Source organism: Triturus cristatus, chromosome 9 (assembly GCF_964204655.1).
Source record: "Triturus cristatus chromosome 9, aTriCri1.1, whole genome shotgun sequence".
Taxonomy (NCBI): domain Eukaryota; kingdom Metazoa; phylum Chordata; class Amphibia; order Caudata; family Salamandridae; genus Triturus; species Triturus cristatus.
In genome coordinates this window covers 5,583,724-5,597,303 of record NC_140592.1, presented here as the reverse complement: position 1 = coordinate 5,597,303, position 13,580 = coordinate 5,583,724, and the positions used below count along the sequence as shown (strand labels likewise).

The following is a 13,580-nucleotide window of genomic DNA, read 5'->3' as shown; positions in this document are numbered from 1 at the left end:
ATGACTTTGGCGGGGAAAGGAAGGAGCGAGATGGGGCGGAAGTTCTTGAGGTCGGTCGGGTCCGCTGTTGGTTTCTTCAGCAGAGCGCTGAGTTCGGCGTGCTTCCAGCTCTCCGGGAAAGTTGCTGTGTTGAAGGAGGTGTTGATGATGTCTCGGAGGTGGGGTGCGATGGTAGAGGCTGCCTTGTTGAAAACATGATGGGGGCACGGGTCGGTCGGAGATCCGGAGTGGATGGTGTTCATCATGCGTGACGTGTCTTCGGGGGTCACCTCGGTCCATGTCTGGAGGGTGGCGGCGGGGTGCGAAGGTACGACCGATGGGTGCGGGGGTGAAATGTCGAAGCTGTTGTGGATGTTGGCGATCTTGCGGTGGAAGTACGAGGCGAGGGAGTCGCAGAGGTCCTGTGAGGGAGTGATGTCGTTGTTGCCGGTGCTGGGGTTGGAGAACTCCTTGACGATGTTGAAGAGCTCCTTGCTGTCATGGGCGTTCTTGTCCAGTCGTTCCCGCAGAGATTTCTTCTTGGTGGTGCGGATGAGCTGGTGATGTCTGCGAGTGGCGAGTTTGAGTGCTGTTCTGTTGTCGGCGGTCTTGTTGAGGAGCCAGGCCTTCTCGAGGGTGCGGCAGGCCTTCTTGGAGTCCTTAAGTTCGTCGGTGAACCAGGGGGCCTTCTTGCTTCTGGGCCTGGTGAGGGGGTTCTTCAGTGGCGCGAGGTCGTCGGCGCAGGAGGTCAGCCACTGCGTGAGGTCGAGGGCAGCTGTGTTAGGGTCCGTGGTCCTGACAGGTGGGCTCTGGCTGAGGGAGGTGGCGAGCTGGTCGGCGGTGATCTTGCTCCAGTTTCTGTGGGGAGCCTGCTTCGGGTGATGGTGGACCGTGTTCTTTCTGAAGCTGAAATGGACGCAGCTGTGGTCGGTCCAGTGAAGTCCGGTGGAGTGGCTGAAGGTGACGTGCTTGCTGGACGAGAAGAGTGGGTCGAGCGTGTGGCCGGCGAAGTGGGTGGGGGTGTTGACCAGTTGCTGAAGTCCGAGGTTGGCGAGGTTATCCAGCAGGGCGGTGGTGTTGCGGTCATTGTTGCTCTCCAGGTGGAAGTTGAGGTCCCCGAGGAGGATGTAGTCGGCGGAGGGGAGGGCGTGAGGGCTGATGAAGTCGTGCAGCCAGTTGTGTCAGATTTGGGCGGCCATTCCAGGGGTGGCATAATACATGCTGCAGCCCCTGGTAGGCCCTGGGTACACCGATGCCCTGGATACCTGTGGTATGCTGAGACAGGGACTGACAAGGCGGCCCAGTTCCAATTGGTGGATGCACCTAATGTACATGTGTTTTAATTTCGAGAGAGAACAGCTAGGCTGCGGGTCTGATTGGCAGGCCCACAGCCGGGGAAAGTCATAAACCAATGAAGCATAAGCAAAAAATCTGGGTGATCATAGGATTGCAGACCCTACTCTCCTACACTCCAGACCTAAGGACTTTTGGTCGACACTGACAGCGTATCGGATAGAGCACCTGTATATGAGTAACTAGAATATTTGTGTTAGAATTGTTCTACAAGACAATTGTGAATGGAACATGTTACACTGCTCTGCATGTTCTGATGACTGTTTATGGTTAAAATAAGGGTGGGTGGGCATTCCTTTTCAAAACGCTTGCACACTTTGGGTTTGCCGATAAATTTATTAATATGATCCGAGCTAACTATGTCAAACCTCGCTCGAGAGTACAGGTGAATGGGATTTTATCGGCTCCCTTCCCCCTGACTAGGGGTACCCGCCAGGGGTGCCCTTTGTCACCCCTACTGTTCGCCCTCAGCATCGAGCCACTAGCCATAGCCATTCGCGCAGCCCCAGAGATAAAAGGACATTCCTTTTAGTGGTGATATGCATAAGATATCGCTTTTTGCGGACAATTTGCTCTTGTCGCTTACCGACCCGGCCACCTCTCTTTCCACACTCTAAGCAGAACTCACGCGCTTTGAAGCGGTAGCAGGCTTCAAGGTTAATACAGTTAAATCCTATATACGTAATCTCACAGTCCAGGCGGACCTTGTACGTAGGAAACTGCTCTTTATATCTTGGCTAAGCCGCATACATGCGGTTAAAATGACAGTGCTTCCTAAACTCTTGTACCTCTTTCAGGCACTTTCCATTGAACTCAACAAAGACTTGTTACCCAAAATAAGATCCACGGTTCTGCGGTTCATATGGCAAGGGGGGCGGGCACGTTTTCCCTTTTCAATCCTGAGGAGGCCAAGAAGGGAGGGTGGAGCGGGCCTCCCAGACTTTGGACTTTATTATAAAGCAGCTCAGCTGTGGGTGGTGACCGAATGGACCAACAGGGAATCTGAAAAACACTGGCTCCATAAGGATAGAGCTATTGCGGGGAGGACGATCTGGGACCTCATATGGAGATCCAGGAGGGAGAGACCTGAGAATGCCTACCTCAGCACTCCTACCCGGACTACCTTAGAAGTGTGGGACTCTATATCGGGTAATGAACAGTGGACCACATTTCCATCGCCATATGCACCAATCCACTTTAACCCGGCCTTTCCTCCGGCTCTTAGGGAGGGACCCTTTGACCAGTGGAGGGAGGGGGCTGTAGAGCGCTGACACACCTCTTCCATAATGACGATTTTGTCACTTTTGATAACTGCAGGAGGGATTATGGGTTGGAGCCTAGCGAACATTTTCATTATATTCAACTGAAACACTGGGCTCTCACACCTCACATTCACGAAGCAGCCACTCACCCGCTCACGAAATTTGAAACCTACATTCAAACTGTAGACACTATGAAAGGAGTGATCTCCTACCTGTATAACTACCTTCTTACTTCTATACACACTCCGAGGCCCCGCTATGTGAACATGTGGGAGGGAATTTCACATTGCGACATTCAAGACAGGGAATGGTCGGGGCTATGGTCAGACATCATGAAGTTCAATCATTCTATAGAGCTACGGGAAGCCCACCTAAAAACCATGATGGACTGGTACCTGTACCCTGCTAAGCTCAAAAGAATATTCCCAAACTCATCAGATATGTGTTCGAGGGGCTGTGGACTGTAGGGTGACTCAACATATTTGGTCGGACTGTCCTGTGATACGACCTTTCTGGGAAATTCTCGTCCAAATTAAATATATTTTGGGGTACCCTATTCCGACCACTATGGCAGAGATTCTCCTGGGACTTCGTGACCCCTCACTCAAGCATCAAACTAAGGCAGATAAGGCCATTATGTGGACAGGCATTGGGGCGGCGAAGGTAGCGATAGCAGCCGCATGGAAGAAGAAGGAGGCCCCCGCTATCTCATTTTGGCACCCCAGGTTTTGGAAATTACTATGTCTTGAAAGGATGGCCGATAAATTCCGAGATGATTATAATAACTTTGAATATAGATGGGGTCCATTGGTTGCCTTCGTTACAAGGGGGTTACCGTCCGCAGTCTGCCCTGCATCAGTCGGAGATTTGCATCTTTTTCAATGTTATCCTACTTGAGTATAACATGCCTTGAAAACCCGTTGTAGTTGGGTAGCCACCGCCAGTACTGGGTTGGGTTCTTTCCTCCTATCCTGGGAGTTCTACTTCAGGGGATTTCTCCCTCAGAAGAACACCTTCCCCGTTGGAAGGCTTTGGGTTAACACCGTCACCAAAGAAAGACAGGTGAGTGGTATATTTTACTTCAGTATAAGCTTACTCCCCGCCCTTACATCTAAAGAAGTTGTACTTATTCTTATAGGTCTCTTTGCGAAACCGGCTGGGATATGTGGCTAGTAGCGAGCATCATTTTTTGGTCTTCTTAAAATGCCACGCCTTCTAAACTTATCTTGATGTACCATTTGTCAGTTTGTATTGCAATATGTGACAAAGTGCTAATAAACATATTTGACAAAAAAAAATAAGGAGGGGAGGGAAAATAAATGTATCCTATGTTTTATCCTGTGCTGTTGAAGCGTGGGCGCTTGTTCACGATGTAGTATGTAATTTGGCAATGCAATAAATATATATATTTTTTTTTTAAGTCGCCTACTAAACCAGGAAACTCGGAGGGTCTCACAGCCGCTGGCCCATCACAGTGCCACCTGCACAACCAAGCAAGTCTAAAGATTTAGAGACCGCTCACACCCACAGAATGAACCTCTCGACCGTGCCATATAAGGGTTTCTGCTCCTGCCAAGTCAAATGTAAGCCTCTTCCTCACCAAAGTAACTCTACCAGACCCACTGCAATAGAAACCTGAGGGGACAACCTTGCACACATGGTATGTGGTAAGAGGAAAAAACAAGAGAATATACATGCAAGGGAGCATGCTTTTCCCAATGTTGAGACAGTTTCACTACGACCCAAGAGTCCCTTCAGAAAACATGGCAAAATGTGACATGTGCCCTGCGACAAATGTGGAAACTGAGCCAAGACCAATGACAAGATAAAAGTTAGAATAAAAGTGAGACTCTGAGGTACGCAGATGTTCGAAGCTGCTGGCCTCTTCTCTGTAGTCCCAAGGCCTCCAGAGACACCTGCTCTACTCCACAGGACCCTCTTGATAAGACTGATGTGAACATGGTCATGGTGTGTGTAAAACCACAGCTTATCAATTCAACACAGAATATTCCTGCACAACATACCTGATTTCCTGCTCCTCGTACAAGGAACTTGGAAGCAACCGAATCACAGTCTTCAGAAAAAGCTGCAGCATGTCCTGGTTTCAGCGGTGTGTCATACAGTTCAAGGATGTCATCTGCAGAAACGTAAAAGAAAATGTACATGAGCACAACTCAATGGAAGCGAGCGTCAAGCCTGAAGGATGAGGCTGTCGCTCTCTGTGCTCATGGATGAGGCTGTCGCTCTCTCTGTGCTCATGGATGAGGCTGTCGCTCTCTCTGTGCTCATGGATGAGGCTGTCACTCTCTGTGCTCATGGATGAGGCTGTCGCTCTCTGTGCTCATGGATGAGGCTGTCACTCTCTGTGCTCATGGATGAGGCTGTCACTCTCTGTGCTCATGGATGAGGCTGTCTCTCTCTGTGCTCATGGATGAGGCTGTCGCTCTCTCTGTGCTCATGGATGAGGCTGTCGCTCTCTGTGCTCATGGATGAGGCTGTCGCTCTCTGTGCTCATGGATGAGGCTGTCTCTCTCTCTGTGCTCATGGATGAGGCTGTCTCTCTCTCTGTGCTCATGGATGAGGCTGTCGCTCTCTGTGCTCATGGATGAGGCTGTCGCTCTCTCTGTGCTCATGGATGAGGCTGTCTCTCTCTGTGCTCATGGATGAGGCTGTCTCTCTCTCTGTGCTCATGGATGAGGCTGTCGCTCTCTGTGCTCATGGATGAGGCTGTCTCTCTCTCTGTGCTCATGGATGAGGCTGTCGCTCTCTGTGCTCATGGATGAGGCTGTCGCTCTCTGTGCTCATGGATGAGGCTGTCTCTCTCTGTGCTCATGGATGAGGCTGTCTCTCTCTCTGTGCTCATGGATGAGGCTGTCTCTCTCTCTGTGCTCATGGATGAGGCTGTCGCTCTCTGTGCTCATGGATGAGGCTGTCTCTCTCTGTGCTCATGGATGAGGCTGTCTCTCTCTCTGTGCTCATGGATGAGGCTGTCTCTCTCTCTGTGCTCATGGATGAGGCTGTCGCTCTCTGTGCTCATGGATGAGGCTGTCTCTCTCTCTGTGCTCATGGATGAGGCTGTCGCTCTCTGTGCTCATGGATGAGGCTGTCGCTCTCTGTGCTCATGGATGAGGCTGTCGCTCTCTGTGCTCATGGATGAGGCTGTCACTCTCTGTGCTCATGGATGAGGCTGTCTCTCTCTCTGTGCTCATGGATGAGGCTGTCTCTCTCTCTGTGCTCATGGATGAGGCTGTCACTCTCTCTGTGCTCATGGCAGCTGCCGGCACAGTACAGCCGACGCGTGATCCCATCTCATCTACTCTTCCCGTAGTGGCCCACACTGCAGATACCGTGTCCCCCAGTGGGCGATCACTTTGATGCTGTCTCTGGGTCCAAGAGAGCGATTAGCTTAATTTAAGAAACGCAGATCCATTTAAAACAAGCATTGGCAAAGCCAATAAGTCTCACCTATGCAAGAGCTATTGGCTTTGCTAATACGTTTTAGCAGTGTTGTTCACCAGCATGGCTGCTGTTGAGCAAGGGTAAAGGTTAGTGGGGTAAACAAGAGTGGAGTGCAGTAGAGTAGAGTGCAGTGGCTTAGAGTGCAGTGGCTTAGAGTGCAGTGGCATAGAGTTGTGCTAAGGACAGTGGTGCAGAGGTGAAGAGTGCAGTGAAGCATAGAAGAGTGGGGTAGAGTGCACTGGCATAGAGTGGTGCAGAGTAGAGAGATGTAGAGTGCAGTGTCAGAGTGCAGTAGTGCACAGTAGATTAGAGTGGTGTAGAGTGGATTGGTATAGAATGGACAAGTGTAGAGTACATTGGCGTAGAGTGCAGCAGAGTGGCGTACAGTAGAGTGGTGCAGATTACAGTGCAGTGGCATAGAGTGCAGTGGTGTATAGCTGGTGTAGAGTGCATTGGCATAGAGTGCAGTGGTGTAGAGTGTATTTGTTTTGAGTAAAGTGGTGTAGAGTGCATTGGCATAGAGTGCAGTGGTGTAGAATGGAGTGGCGCAGGCTAAACTGGAGTGGAATAGAGCACATAGAGTGCCGTGGCATAGAGTGCAGTGGTGTATAGCTGGTGTAGAGTGCAGTGTCGTAGAGTGCAGTGGTGTAGAATGGAGTGGCGCAGGCTAAACTGGAGTGGAATAGAGCACATAGAGTGCCGTGGCATAGAGTGCAGTGGTGTATAGCTGGTGTAGAGTGCATTGGCATAGAGTGCCGTGGCATAGATTAGACTGCTTCAGAGTAGAGTGCAGTGTCGTAGAGTGCATTGGTGCAGCGTAGATTCGAGTGGCTTAGAGTGGAATGGCGTGGAGTGCAGCAGCAAAGAGTGCAGTGGTGCACAGTACAGTAGTGTGGAGTAGAGAGCATTAGCATAGAGTAGAGTGCAGTGAAGCAGTGTGGAGTGGTGCAGAGTAGAGTGCAGTAACGTGGAGTATGCATGGTTTGGTAGCAAACTGCCATTACAGATGTTAATACGGAAAAATATGATGTTGATGTATGCCATGATATATGTAAGTATAACAACGAACTCGCAACTCTGTTGTCGAATCTACCCAATATGGCCTCCCCCTCAACCCAGAGTTAAAAATATGTTGTCAGGCAGGCCCTGCAACCTAGGCCTGAATCAACTGATTGATAGATCACAGGTCGGGTGACATGTAACCCTTAGACACATGCGAACAGGGAAACCCGGATCAATCCCACAGATAGGCAGCAACACCACAATGGTCTTAGGAGATTGACCCCAATAAAACACGTTTGACCAGAAGGGTGAAAGTTTCTAAAACACTATAAAGTCAGATGCCACACACAGTTAGGAACACTCAGCCAATCAGAACCCCGCATGCACACTACATGCAGTGATCACGTGCTCCTTATGTGGGACATCTGGACACATACCCACTGGCCCCACATTTTTTCTAATCAACTTCGAGACCCACCAGCACTTATCAAATGATTAGATTTATGGCCCAGTGACTCGGCACAGATTCCTGTCCCGATTGCAGCTGAAGGAACAGGACTCCGCTTGTACGGATTTACATCTGCGCCGCAAGAACGGTGAGCAGATGCGGCAATTAATCAGACGTTCTGCTGTATCCGCGGAGCAGAGGTTCGTCCTGAAACCGCCGTCAGTTGGTAAGAGACTACATCTTATCCTTAGTCCCAGCACTTGGCATATAGCAAAGAAGGAGGAAGCATAAAAATCGAACCTGAGCGCCCGCCACGAATAGAAATCTGATATATTGCCTATTTTATGTGTCCAAGCTGAGTAGTCACAAGGCGACCTCGTAGGCTGTCCGGTGGAGGTCACCTTTTCTTCGATAGCATGCTAGGAAAGGTGAGGTTTGCTTAGTTGCTTGGACCACTGGGTGTGGCACAAAGGGTATGCTCATCTCTGGGTGCGATACAGGGACCGCTTGGACCACTGGGCAAGACACAGAGGATATGCATGATCCCTGGGTGTGATACAGGGGTGGGGCCTCACCGCTTGGACCACTGGGCATGGTACAGACGGTATGCATAGGCTGTGGGTGTGATATAGAGCCAGCATCTCGATCTTAATTTTTTTGTCTAAAGGAGTTTTCTTTGTGCTATCGGTTTCGTAACACTGGTAGTATTTGAAAGACATGAGAGGTGTTATTCGCTTGGACCACTGGGTGTGACATAGGGTATAATTCGGACGTTAGGGAAAGATTTGAACCTTGGAGAGTAAGAGGCAGCTTGTGCTTGGCCAATGAAGGCCTGTAGTGTTGTCGAGTCACTCCTTCTTTTCTCCGTAAATTGTTGCTATCTTTGTACCAGAGATGACATTGACAGACTATTGAGCTCACTTAGTCCTGTGTACCACACAGAGCCTCCAGGCTTGTGGAATTTAATAAAATATCTACTTGTCCATGGGGCAGCTTGCTTCATAAATCTACTTGTCCTGTAACAAAATCCACTTGTCCCTTTGGTGCCATGTAGTGCAGCGACAAAGTATGGCCGCAATCTCATAATATAAGAGCTGTGATAATAGCCTCTCTGATTAAGCAAGAGCTCATACCATAGTATTGTTTGAATACTTGCAATCCCCTTGTGTTGCCACGTTTCCGCAGATCTACATACTGGGGCTGAAGGTAGTGGTAAGCAATCGTTTCAGGGTTAGAATGCTCCTTTGAGTTTGTGCAAACCTACCAACTTACATGTTTTAAGGGTTCTCAAAAACTCCTCTCTAATCTTTTTCCATACTGAGAAAGGTTGGAAATTTACTCCTGACTATGGCAGGCATAAAACTTCTTCCAGGGTTGGTAAAAAAGTTAGTGGAAAGTGAACTTGCAAACATTGCGATTTTTGCATGAGCAAATCTACACATACATATTTGCTCATGCTAAAATGCAGATCAGAAATATTTTCTAGGAGTACTATTTCTTGGCCTACTTCTGTAAATTCTTGTGAATTCACGAAAGCTGTATAGCTGCACTTAATGCAAAGACATATAACATAGGTGCACTTTGAGACTTTCTTTAATAATTGGGCCCATACTTTGGTCTGGCTTTAACCATGACCTTTTGTGTTTATTACAATTCTGTTTCTCACGCTCGATCTGTCGGCTAGCTTCACTGCGAGTGACAGCATTCTGATGTTTTACAAGGAGCATATCGACACACAATCGTTTTGTTCAGTGGCAGCAACTACTGTGGCAGTGTGTGCTTTTTGAGACCAAAAACAATTTTAGCTTTTGCCAATGTTCGTTATAATGGTGACGGTCCAGCAGCTCCCACACCAATAAGGTTTTACAAAAACCCTGCCAAAAAGTCACGCATTGACAAAACCAAAAGGCTGACAAGCAATTTCAGACCTACTGGCTTTACCAATGCTTGTTTATTTTTAGGTTTCCCATAATATTATTGAAACTGTTTACACTGATTTTCCATTATGAATATTTTAGGGAAATACTAGCATGCATCAACACATGCTACTTAATGATGCTGGAAAGAAAAGGTACCTGAAATTCAGTAGTTTAGCCAAATGTGTTTGCTTTCTTTTGCAAACATTTTATTTTGAAAGCAAAGAATCATTAATCTTGCTTTCAAGCTTCTGCAAATATTTACTTATAATCAGAGCATTCTGGGAGCATTATACACAGCCTCATATCGCCAAACTTAGAAAAGGTGTGTACACATTTTTATACTGGAACCCCTGTCCCTAGTGCAGTCTGAGCTTACAACATTTACTTCGAGCGCTCACCCTAATAATAAAGGCTTTAAATTAATGAACCATAAATACAAGTTTGAACAGTATTAACAAGCCTTTCCCTGATCCATACTCTGTTACTGTAAACTAGCAACAAAAGGGGCACTGCTCCAGGGGGTTGGGACTACTTGTCCCAAGGACAAAATACACACGAAAAGTTGTTGCCCTTGGCCAGAAATAATATGTCCCAGGGATCGGGCTATAGGAATTCCGCATCCCTGGCCTCCCCTTGTCATTGTATGGTTTTCAATTGATGATTTTTTTCTTGATGTTGTGGTGTTGATAAATTATTGCAACTGTGTTCTATGTTGAATGTTATGTCCAGTTAATGATTCTATGTGTGTTTGAAAAAGTCGTGATTTTTTCACATTTTGCTGCTAAAACACAATTCCTAATGTTTTGAACGAACCATTGCATTTTCTTACAGGTTGTTGTTTATCACGTGTTGTTTTATGTACTATCTTTGTTTGATGCATCTTTTGCATAAGCGGAGCTCGTAGATCAGGCTGACCCCTAGAGAAATGTATCCAGAGAAGAAGGCGGGGTCTTTGCGCAACTATTTTGCCACCTGCTAGCCCTCGGGACTGACAGGGAGGGCCAGTATGATAGAGCCTGACCGGAGGAGGGATCCTTGGAACCAGAGGACATGCTTATAGTGGAAGACTGCATCCGGCACGCAGGGTGACATCCCATGTGGAACTTCCCCTACATGCAGGGACGTCCGAGAAGATGGGAGCGCTATGCTGGAGAAAAGCCAGCGAAGCATCCCCAAGCCCAAATATGCCGTCGTTACAGGAAGGCATGCCAGGGACCGTCATGTGTGCCATGGGCCCGGATGGACAAAGAAGAGCTCAGGACCAACCTTCCCCATTGATGGATGGGGAAGGAAAACGGATAATATCCTGTTTTGAGAATAATACAGCGGGAATGAACCTAGCAATAGTCTGCTCAGCAGCCTCACTGGAAAGGAGACCAACGGGGTGTTTTCCCGAGCCCGCATTCCAGCAGTCACGCTGACCAACACCGAGCATGAAGGGGCTGCATTCAATCCATTCAGACATCAGATCTGGACGGCCCTGAGGGAAAATGTGCCCAGACCGCCCGGACGTAGAAGGATTAATGGCAGAGAGCATGAGACCTGGGGAAACCACGACCGACTTTCTGCACAGAATCAGGGAACGAAGGGGTCAAGAGACAGGACAGCAATGGACAGATACAGGCCCTCAGCTTGCATTCTTCAACAACATCCTCAACAAGCATTGGCATAGCCAACAGGTCTCGCCTTTGGGACCTTATAAGTGTTTAGTTATCCAGCACAATATCCTTGGTGCAACACCATCAACTGTTCCATGGCTAAACACTTATAAGGTCCCAAAGGCGAGACCTATTGGCTATGCAAATGCTTGTTTTAATTGTTTTCGGAGACCAATAAGAGGGAAGGGAAATGTCAAAGGGGAAGGAGGGGAGGGTATGGGAAGGGAAGGAAAGGGGAAGGGAAAAGGAATGAGGATTAGGAAGAAGAAGGGAGTGGAAAGGGAAGGGAAAGCAGGGTGAAGTGAGGTGGAGGGGATGGGAAAGGACAGGAAGGTGTTGACACAAAGGGAGGGAGAGGAGGAGGGGGAGGGGAGGTATGGGGTGGGATGGAAAGGGAAGAGTAGAGAAGGGAAGCAAAGAAGGGGAGGTGGAGGGAGAGGGCAAACGGAAGGGAAGAGATGGATGGAAAGGGAAAGGGGAGGGGAGAGGAGGGAGGGGGAAGGAAAGGGAAAAGTGAAGAAGAGGAAAAGGGAAGGGTGGGGGAAGGAAAGGGAAAGGAAAGGGTGACAGAAGGAGTGAGGATAGAAGAGTTAGGGAAAACAACTAATGGAAGGAAAGGTAAATGGAAAGGGAGAGATGGAGACAGAAATGGAGAGATATGAACTTGATGAAGAGAGGGAAAATTGGATAAGAAAGAGCATGGAAAGAAAGACGTAGGACAAAGAAAAGAAGGAATGAAGGAAAGGGAAGAGTAGGGTGGGACATGTGAGATCACATTGGAAGGCCTCTCATATCATAAATGTTCCATTCACGGGGTTCTGCTGGGAAAGCGCAGAGCTTTTATATTAATTTAAAACGTGGAGTTTCCTCAGTTTTCGTTTTAAATACATGGGCTTATTTACAAGCCCCTTGCGAAGGTGGTACATCACTTATTCCCATTTTAAAGTGACGGCCTGGCGGGGCAGGGGCTTGTAAATAAGCTACCTTCAAGGCAAATTGGCACATGCACTAGGCACGCGGCGCAACCACTGTTGGGCTAATAGACCTTCCTTTGGCCCCCTTCTGAGCTGCCGTGGGCTGGGCTCACCATGCAGGGGCTGCAGGCCTGGCGGCCTACCTCATCGAAGTGTTCCGCTTTCTTCTCCGGACAACAGTGCTGTTTTGCACAAAGATTAGGGGGGACTGTTAAAGATGGTCGCAGATATGGAAATGTAAAGGACTAGTCCCGTAATGAGCCGATTGATTCCGGGGAGATCAAAGGGGAGCAATTAAAACCAGGAGATTGCGTAGAGAAAATATGAAGTAAAGTAAGCAAAGCGAGACATGCGAACAAAAGAAAGAGACACACTGAAGAGAGTAGAGCACTAATGGAGGGACAACCTGGAGAGAATGAGAAGGTGAATACAAAGAAAGAAACACAAAGATTGGTGAAACATACATAATAGGACGGGTGCCGAGAGATGGGTGTACACAGTGAGAGGGAGCGCAGTAGAGGGAGTTCAGTGATACAGGCATGGGGGTGGGGTGAGGCAATGCGGAGGGAAGCAGTTTAAAGGTTACTGGGGGAGATGTGGACTAATGGACACTGACAGGGACATAGAACAAGCAGGAAGTGGGATAAGGGAGGGGGTAGAGGAGAGAGGCACGCAGGCTGGCATATGGTGAGCACTTTCGCGGCCGCTTTGATGTTCTCAGTGGCCGCGCGGCTCACTGAGAACATCTAAGCGGCCGCGAAATGATCACGCAGGCTGCCAAATGGTGCGCGCGCCCGGCGCACATGCACTGTATTTGGAGGCCTGAAAGCACTAGTTTGCACTTCCAAATCCCCCATTTACTAAAGCTCTCGCCAGAGCAGCGCTAAAGCGCTGGCTCAGGCGAGACCTAAAAAAGGACTCCCCACTGAAATAGAGAGTGGACTGGACAGTGTAGTAGTATTAAACACCAAACCTTGGCGGGAAATACAGGCTCGCATATTACATTACTACAGGAAGAAACAGGAAAAGGACAGAGAAAAACAGGAGCAAGTCCAAAGAGATACCGCTATGCTGGTCTAACATAAGTTAAAAAAGACCGAATTTAAGGAGGCCGCTTTGGCTGCAAATGTGCAATTAGCACCAGTCTTGAAGGGAGCTCCACCACCGAATCCCAGAGGGTTTCCTAGCAGCAGAGGTCAGGGGGGCTGGCAGCAGCCAGATCTCAAAGAATGTTACTTCGGTTACCAAATGGGCCACCTTGCCCACCGATGCTTCCTGCAAAGTGTAACCATGAGCAAAGATCAATAGGCCCGGGCCAGTCCCCACAAAATCCCCATCCACAAAACCAAGCCCAGCTCAATTTGAACACGCCATACATTCAGCCACAAGGAAATCAGTCAGCAACCACACAACCGCAACAAGGACCAGGTGGTTAGCCAAACACATGGCAACAGCAGCAGGCAGGGAACCCAGCCCAGCAAGCACCGGGATCACAGCCATGGCAGGGAGGGGTGACTGTTTGGGGA

General features: G+C 48.7%; 1 protein-coding gene across 3 annotated transcripts in view; it reads right to left on the bottom strand.

Moving 5' to 3' along the window:
• The window catches only part of GLT8D1 (glycosyltransferase 8 domain containing 1), a 97,782-nt gene that overhangs the window by 33,762 nt on the left and 50,440 nt on the right, over nucleotides 1–13,580 (bottom strand). For all 3 annotated transcript variants that reach the window (XM_085624195.1, XM_085624193.1, XM_085624194.1), the window contains exon 7: nucleotides 4,619–4,731. In XM_085624195.1, the coding sequence (XP_085480321.1) occupies nucleotides 4,619–4,731 (113 nt within the window). The remainder of the gene's footprint in view (nucleotides 1–4,618; nucleotides 4,732–13,580) is intronic.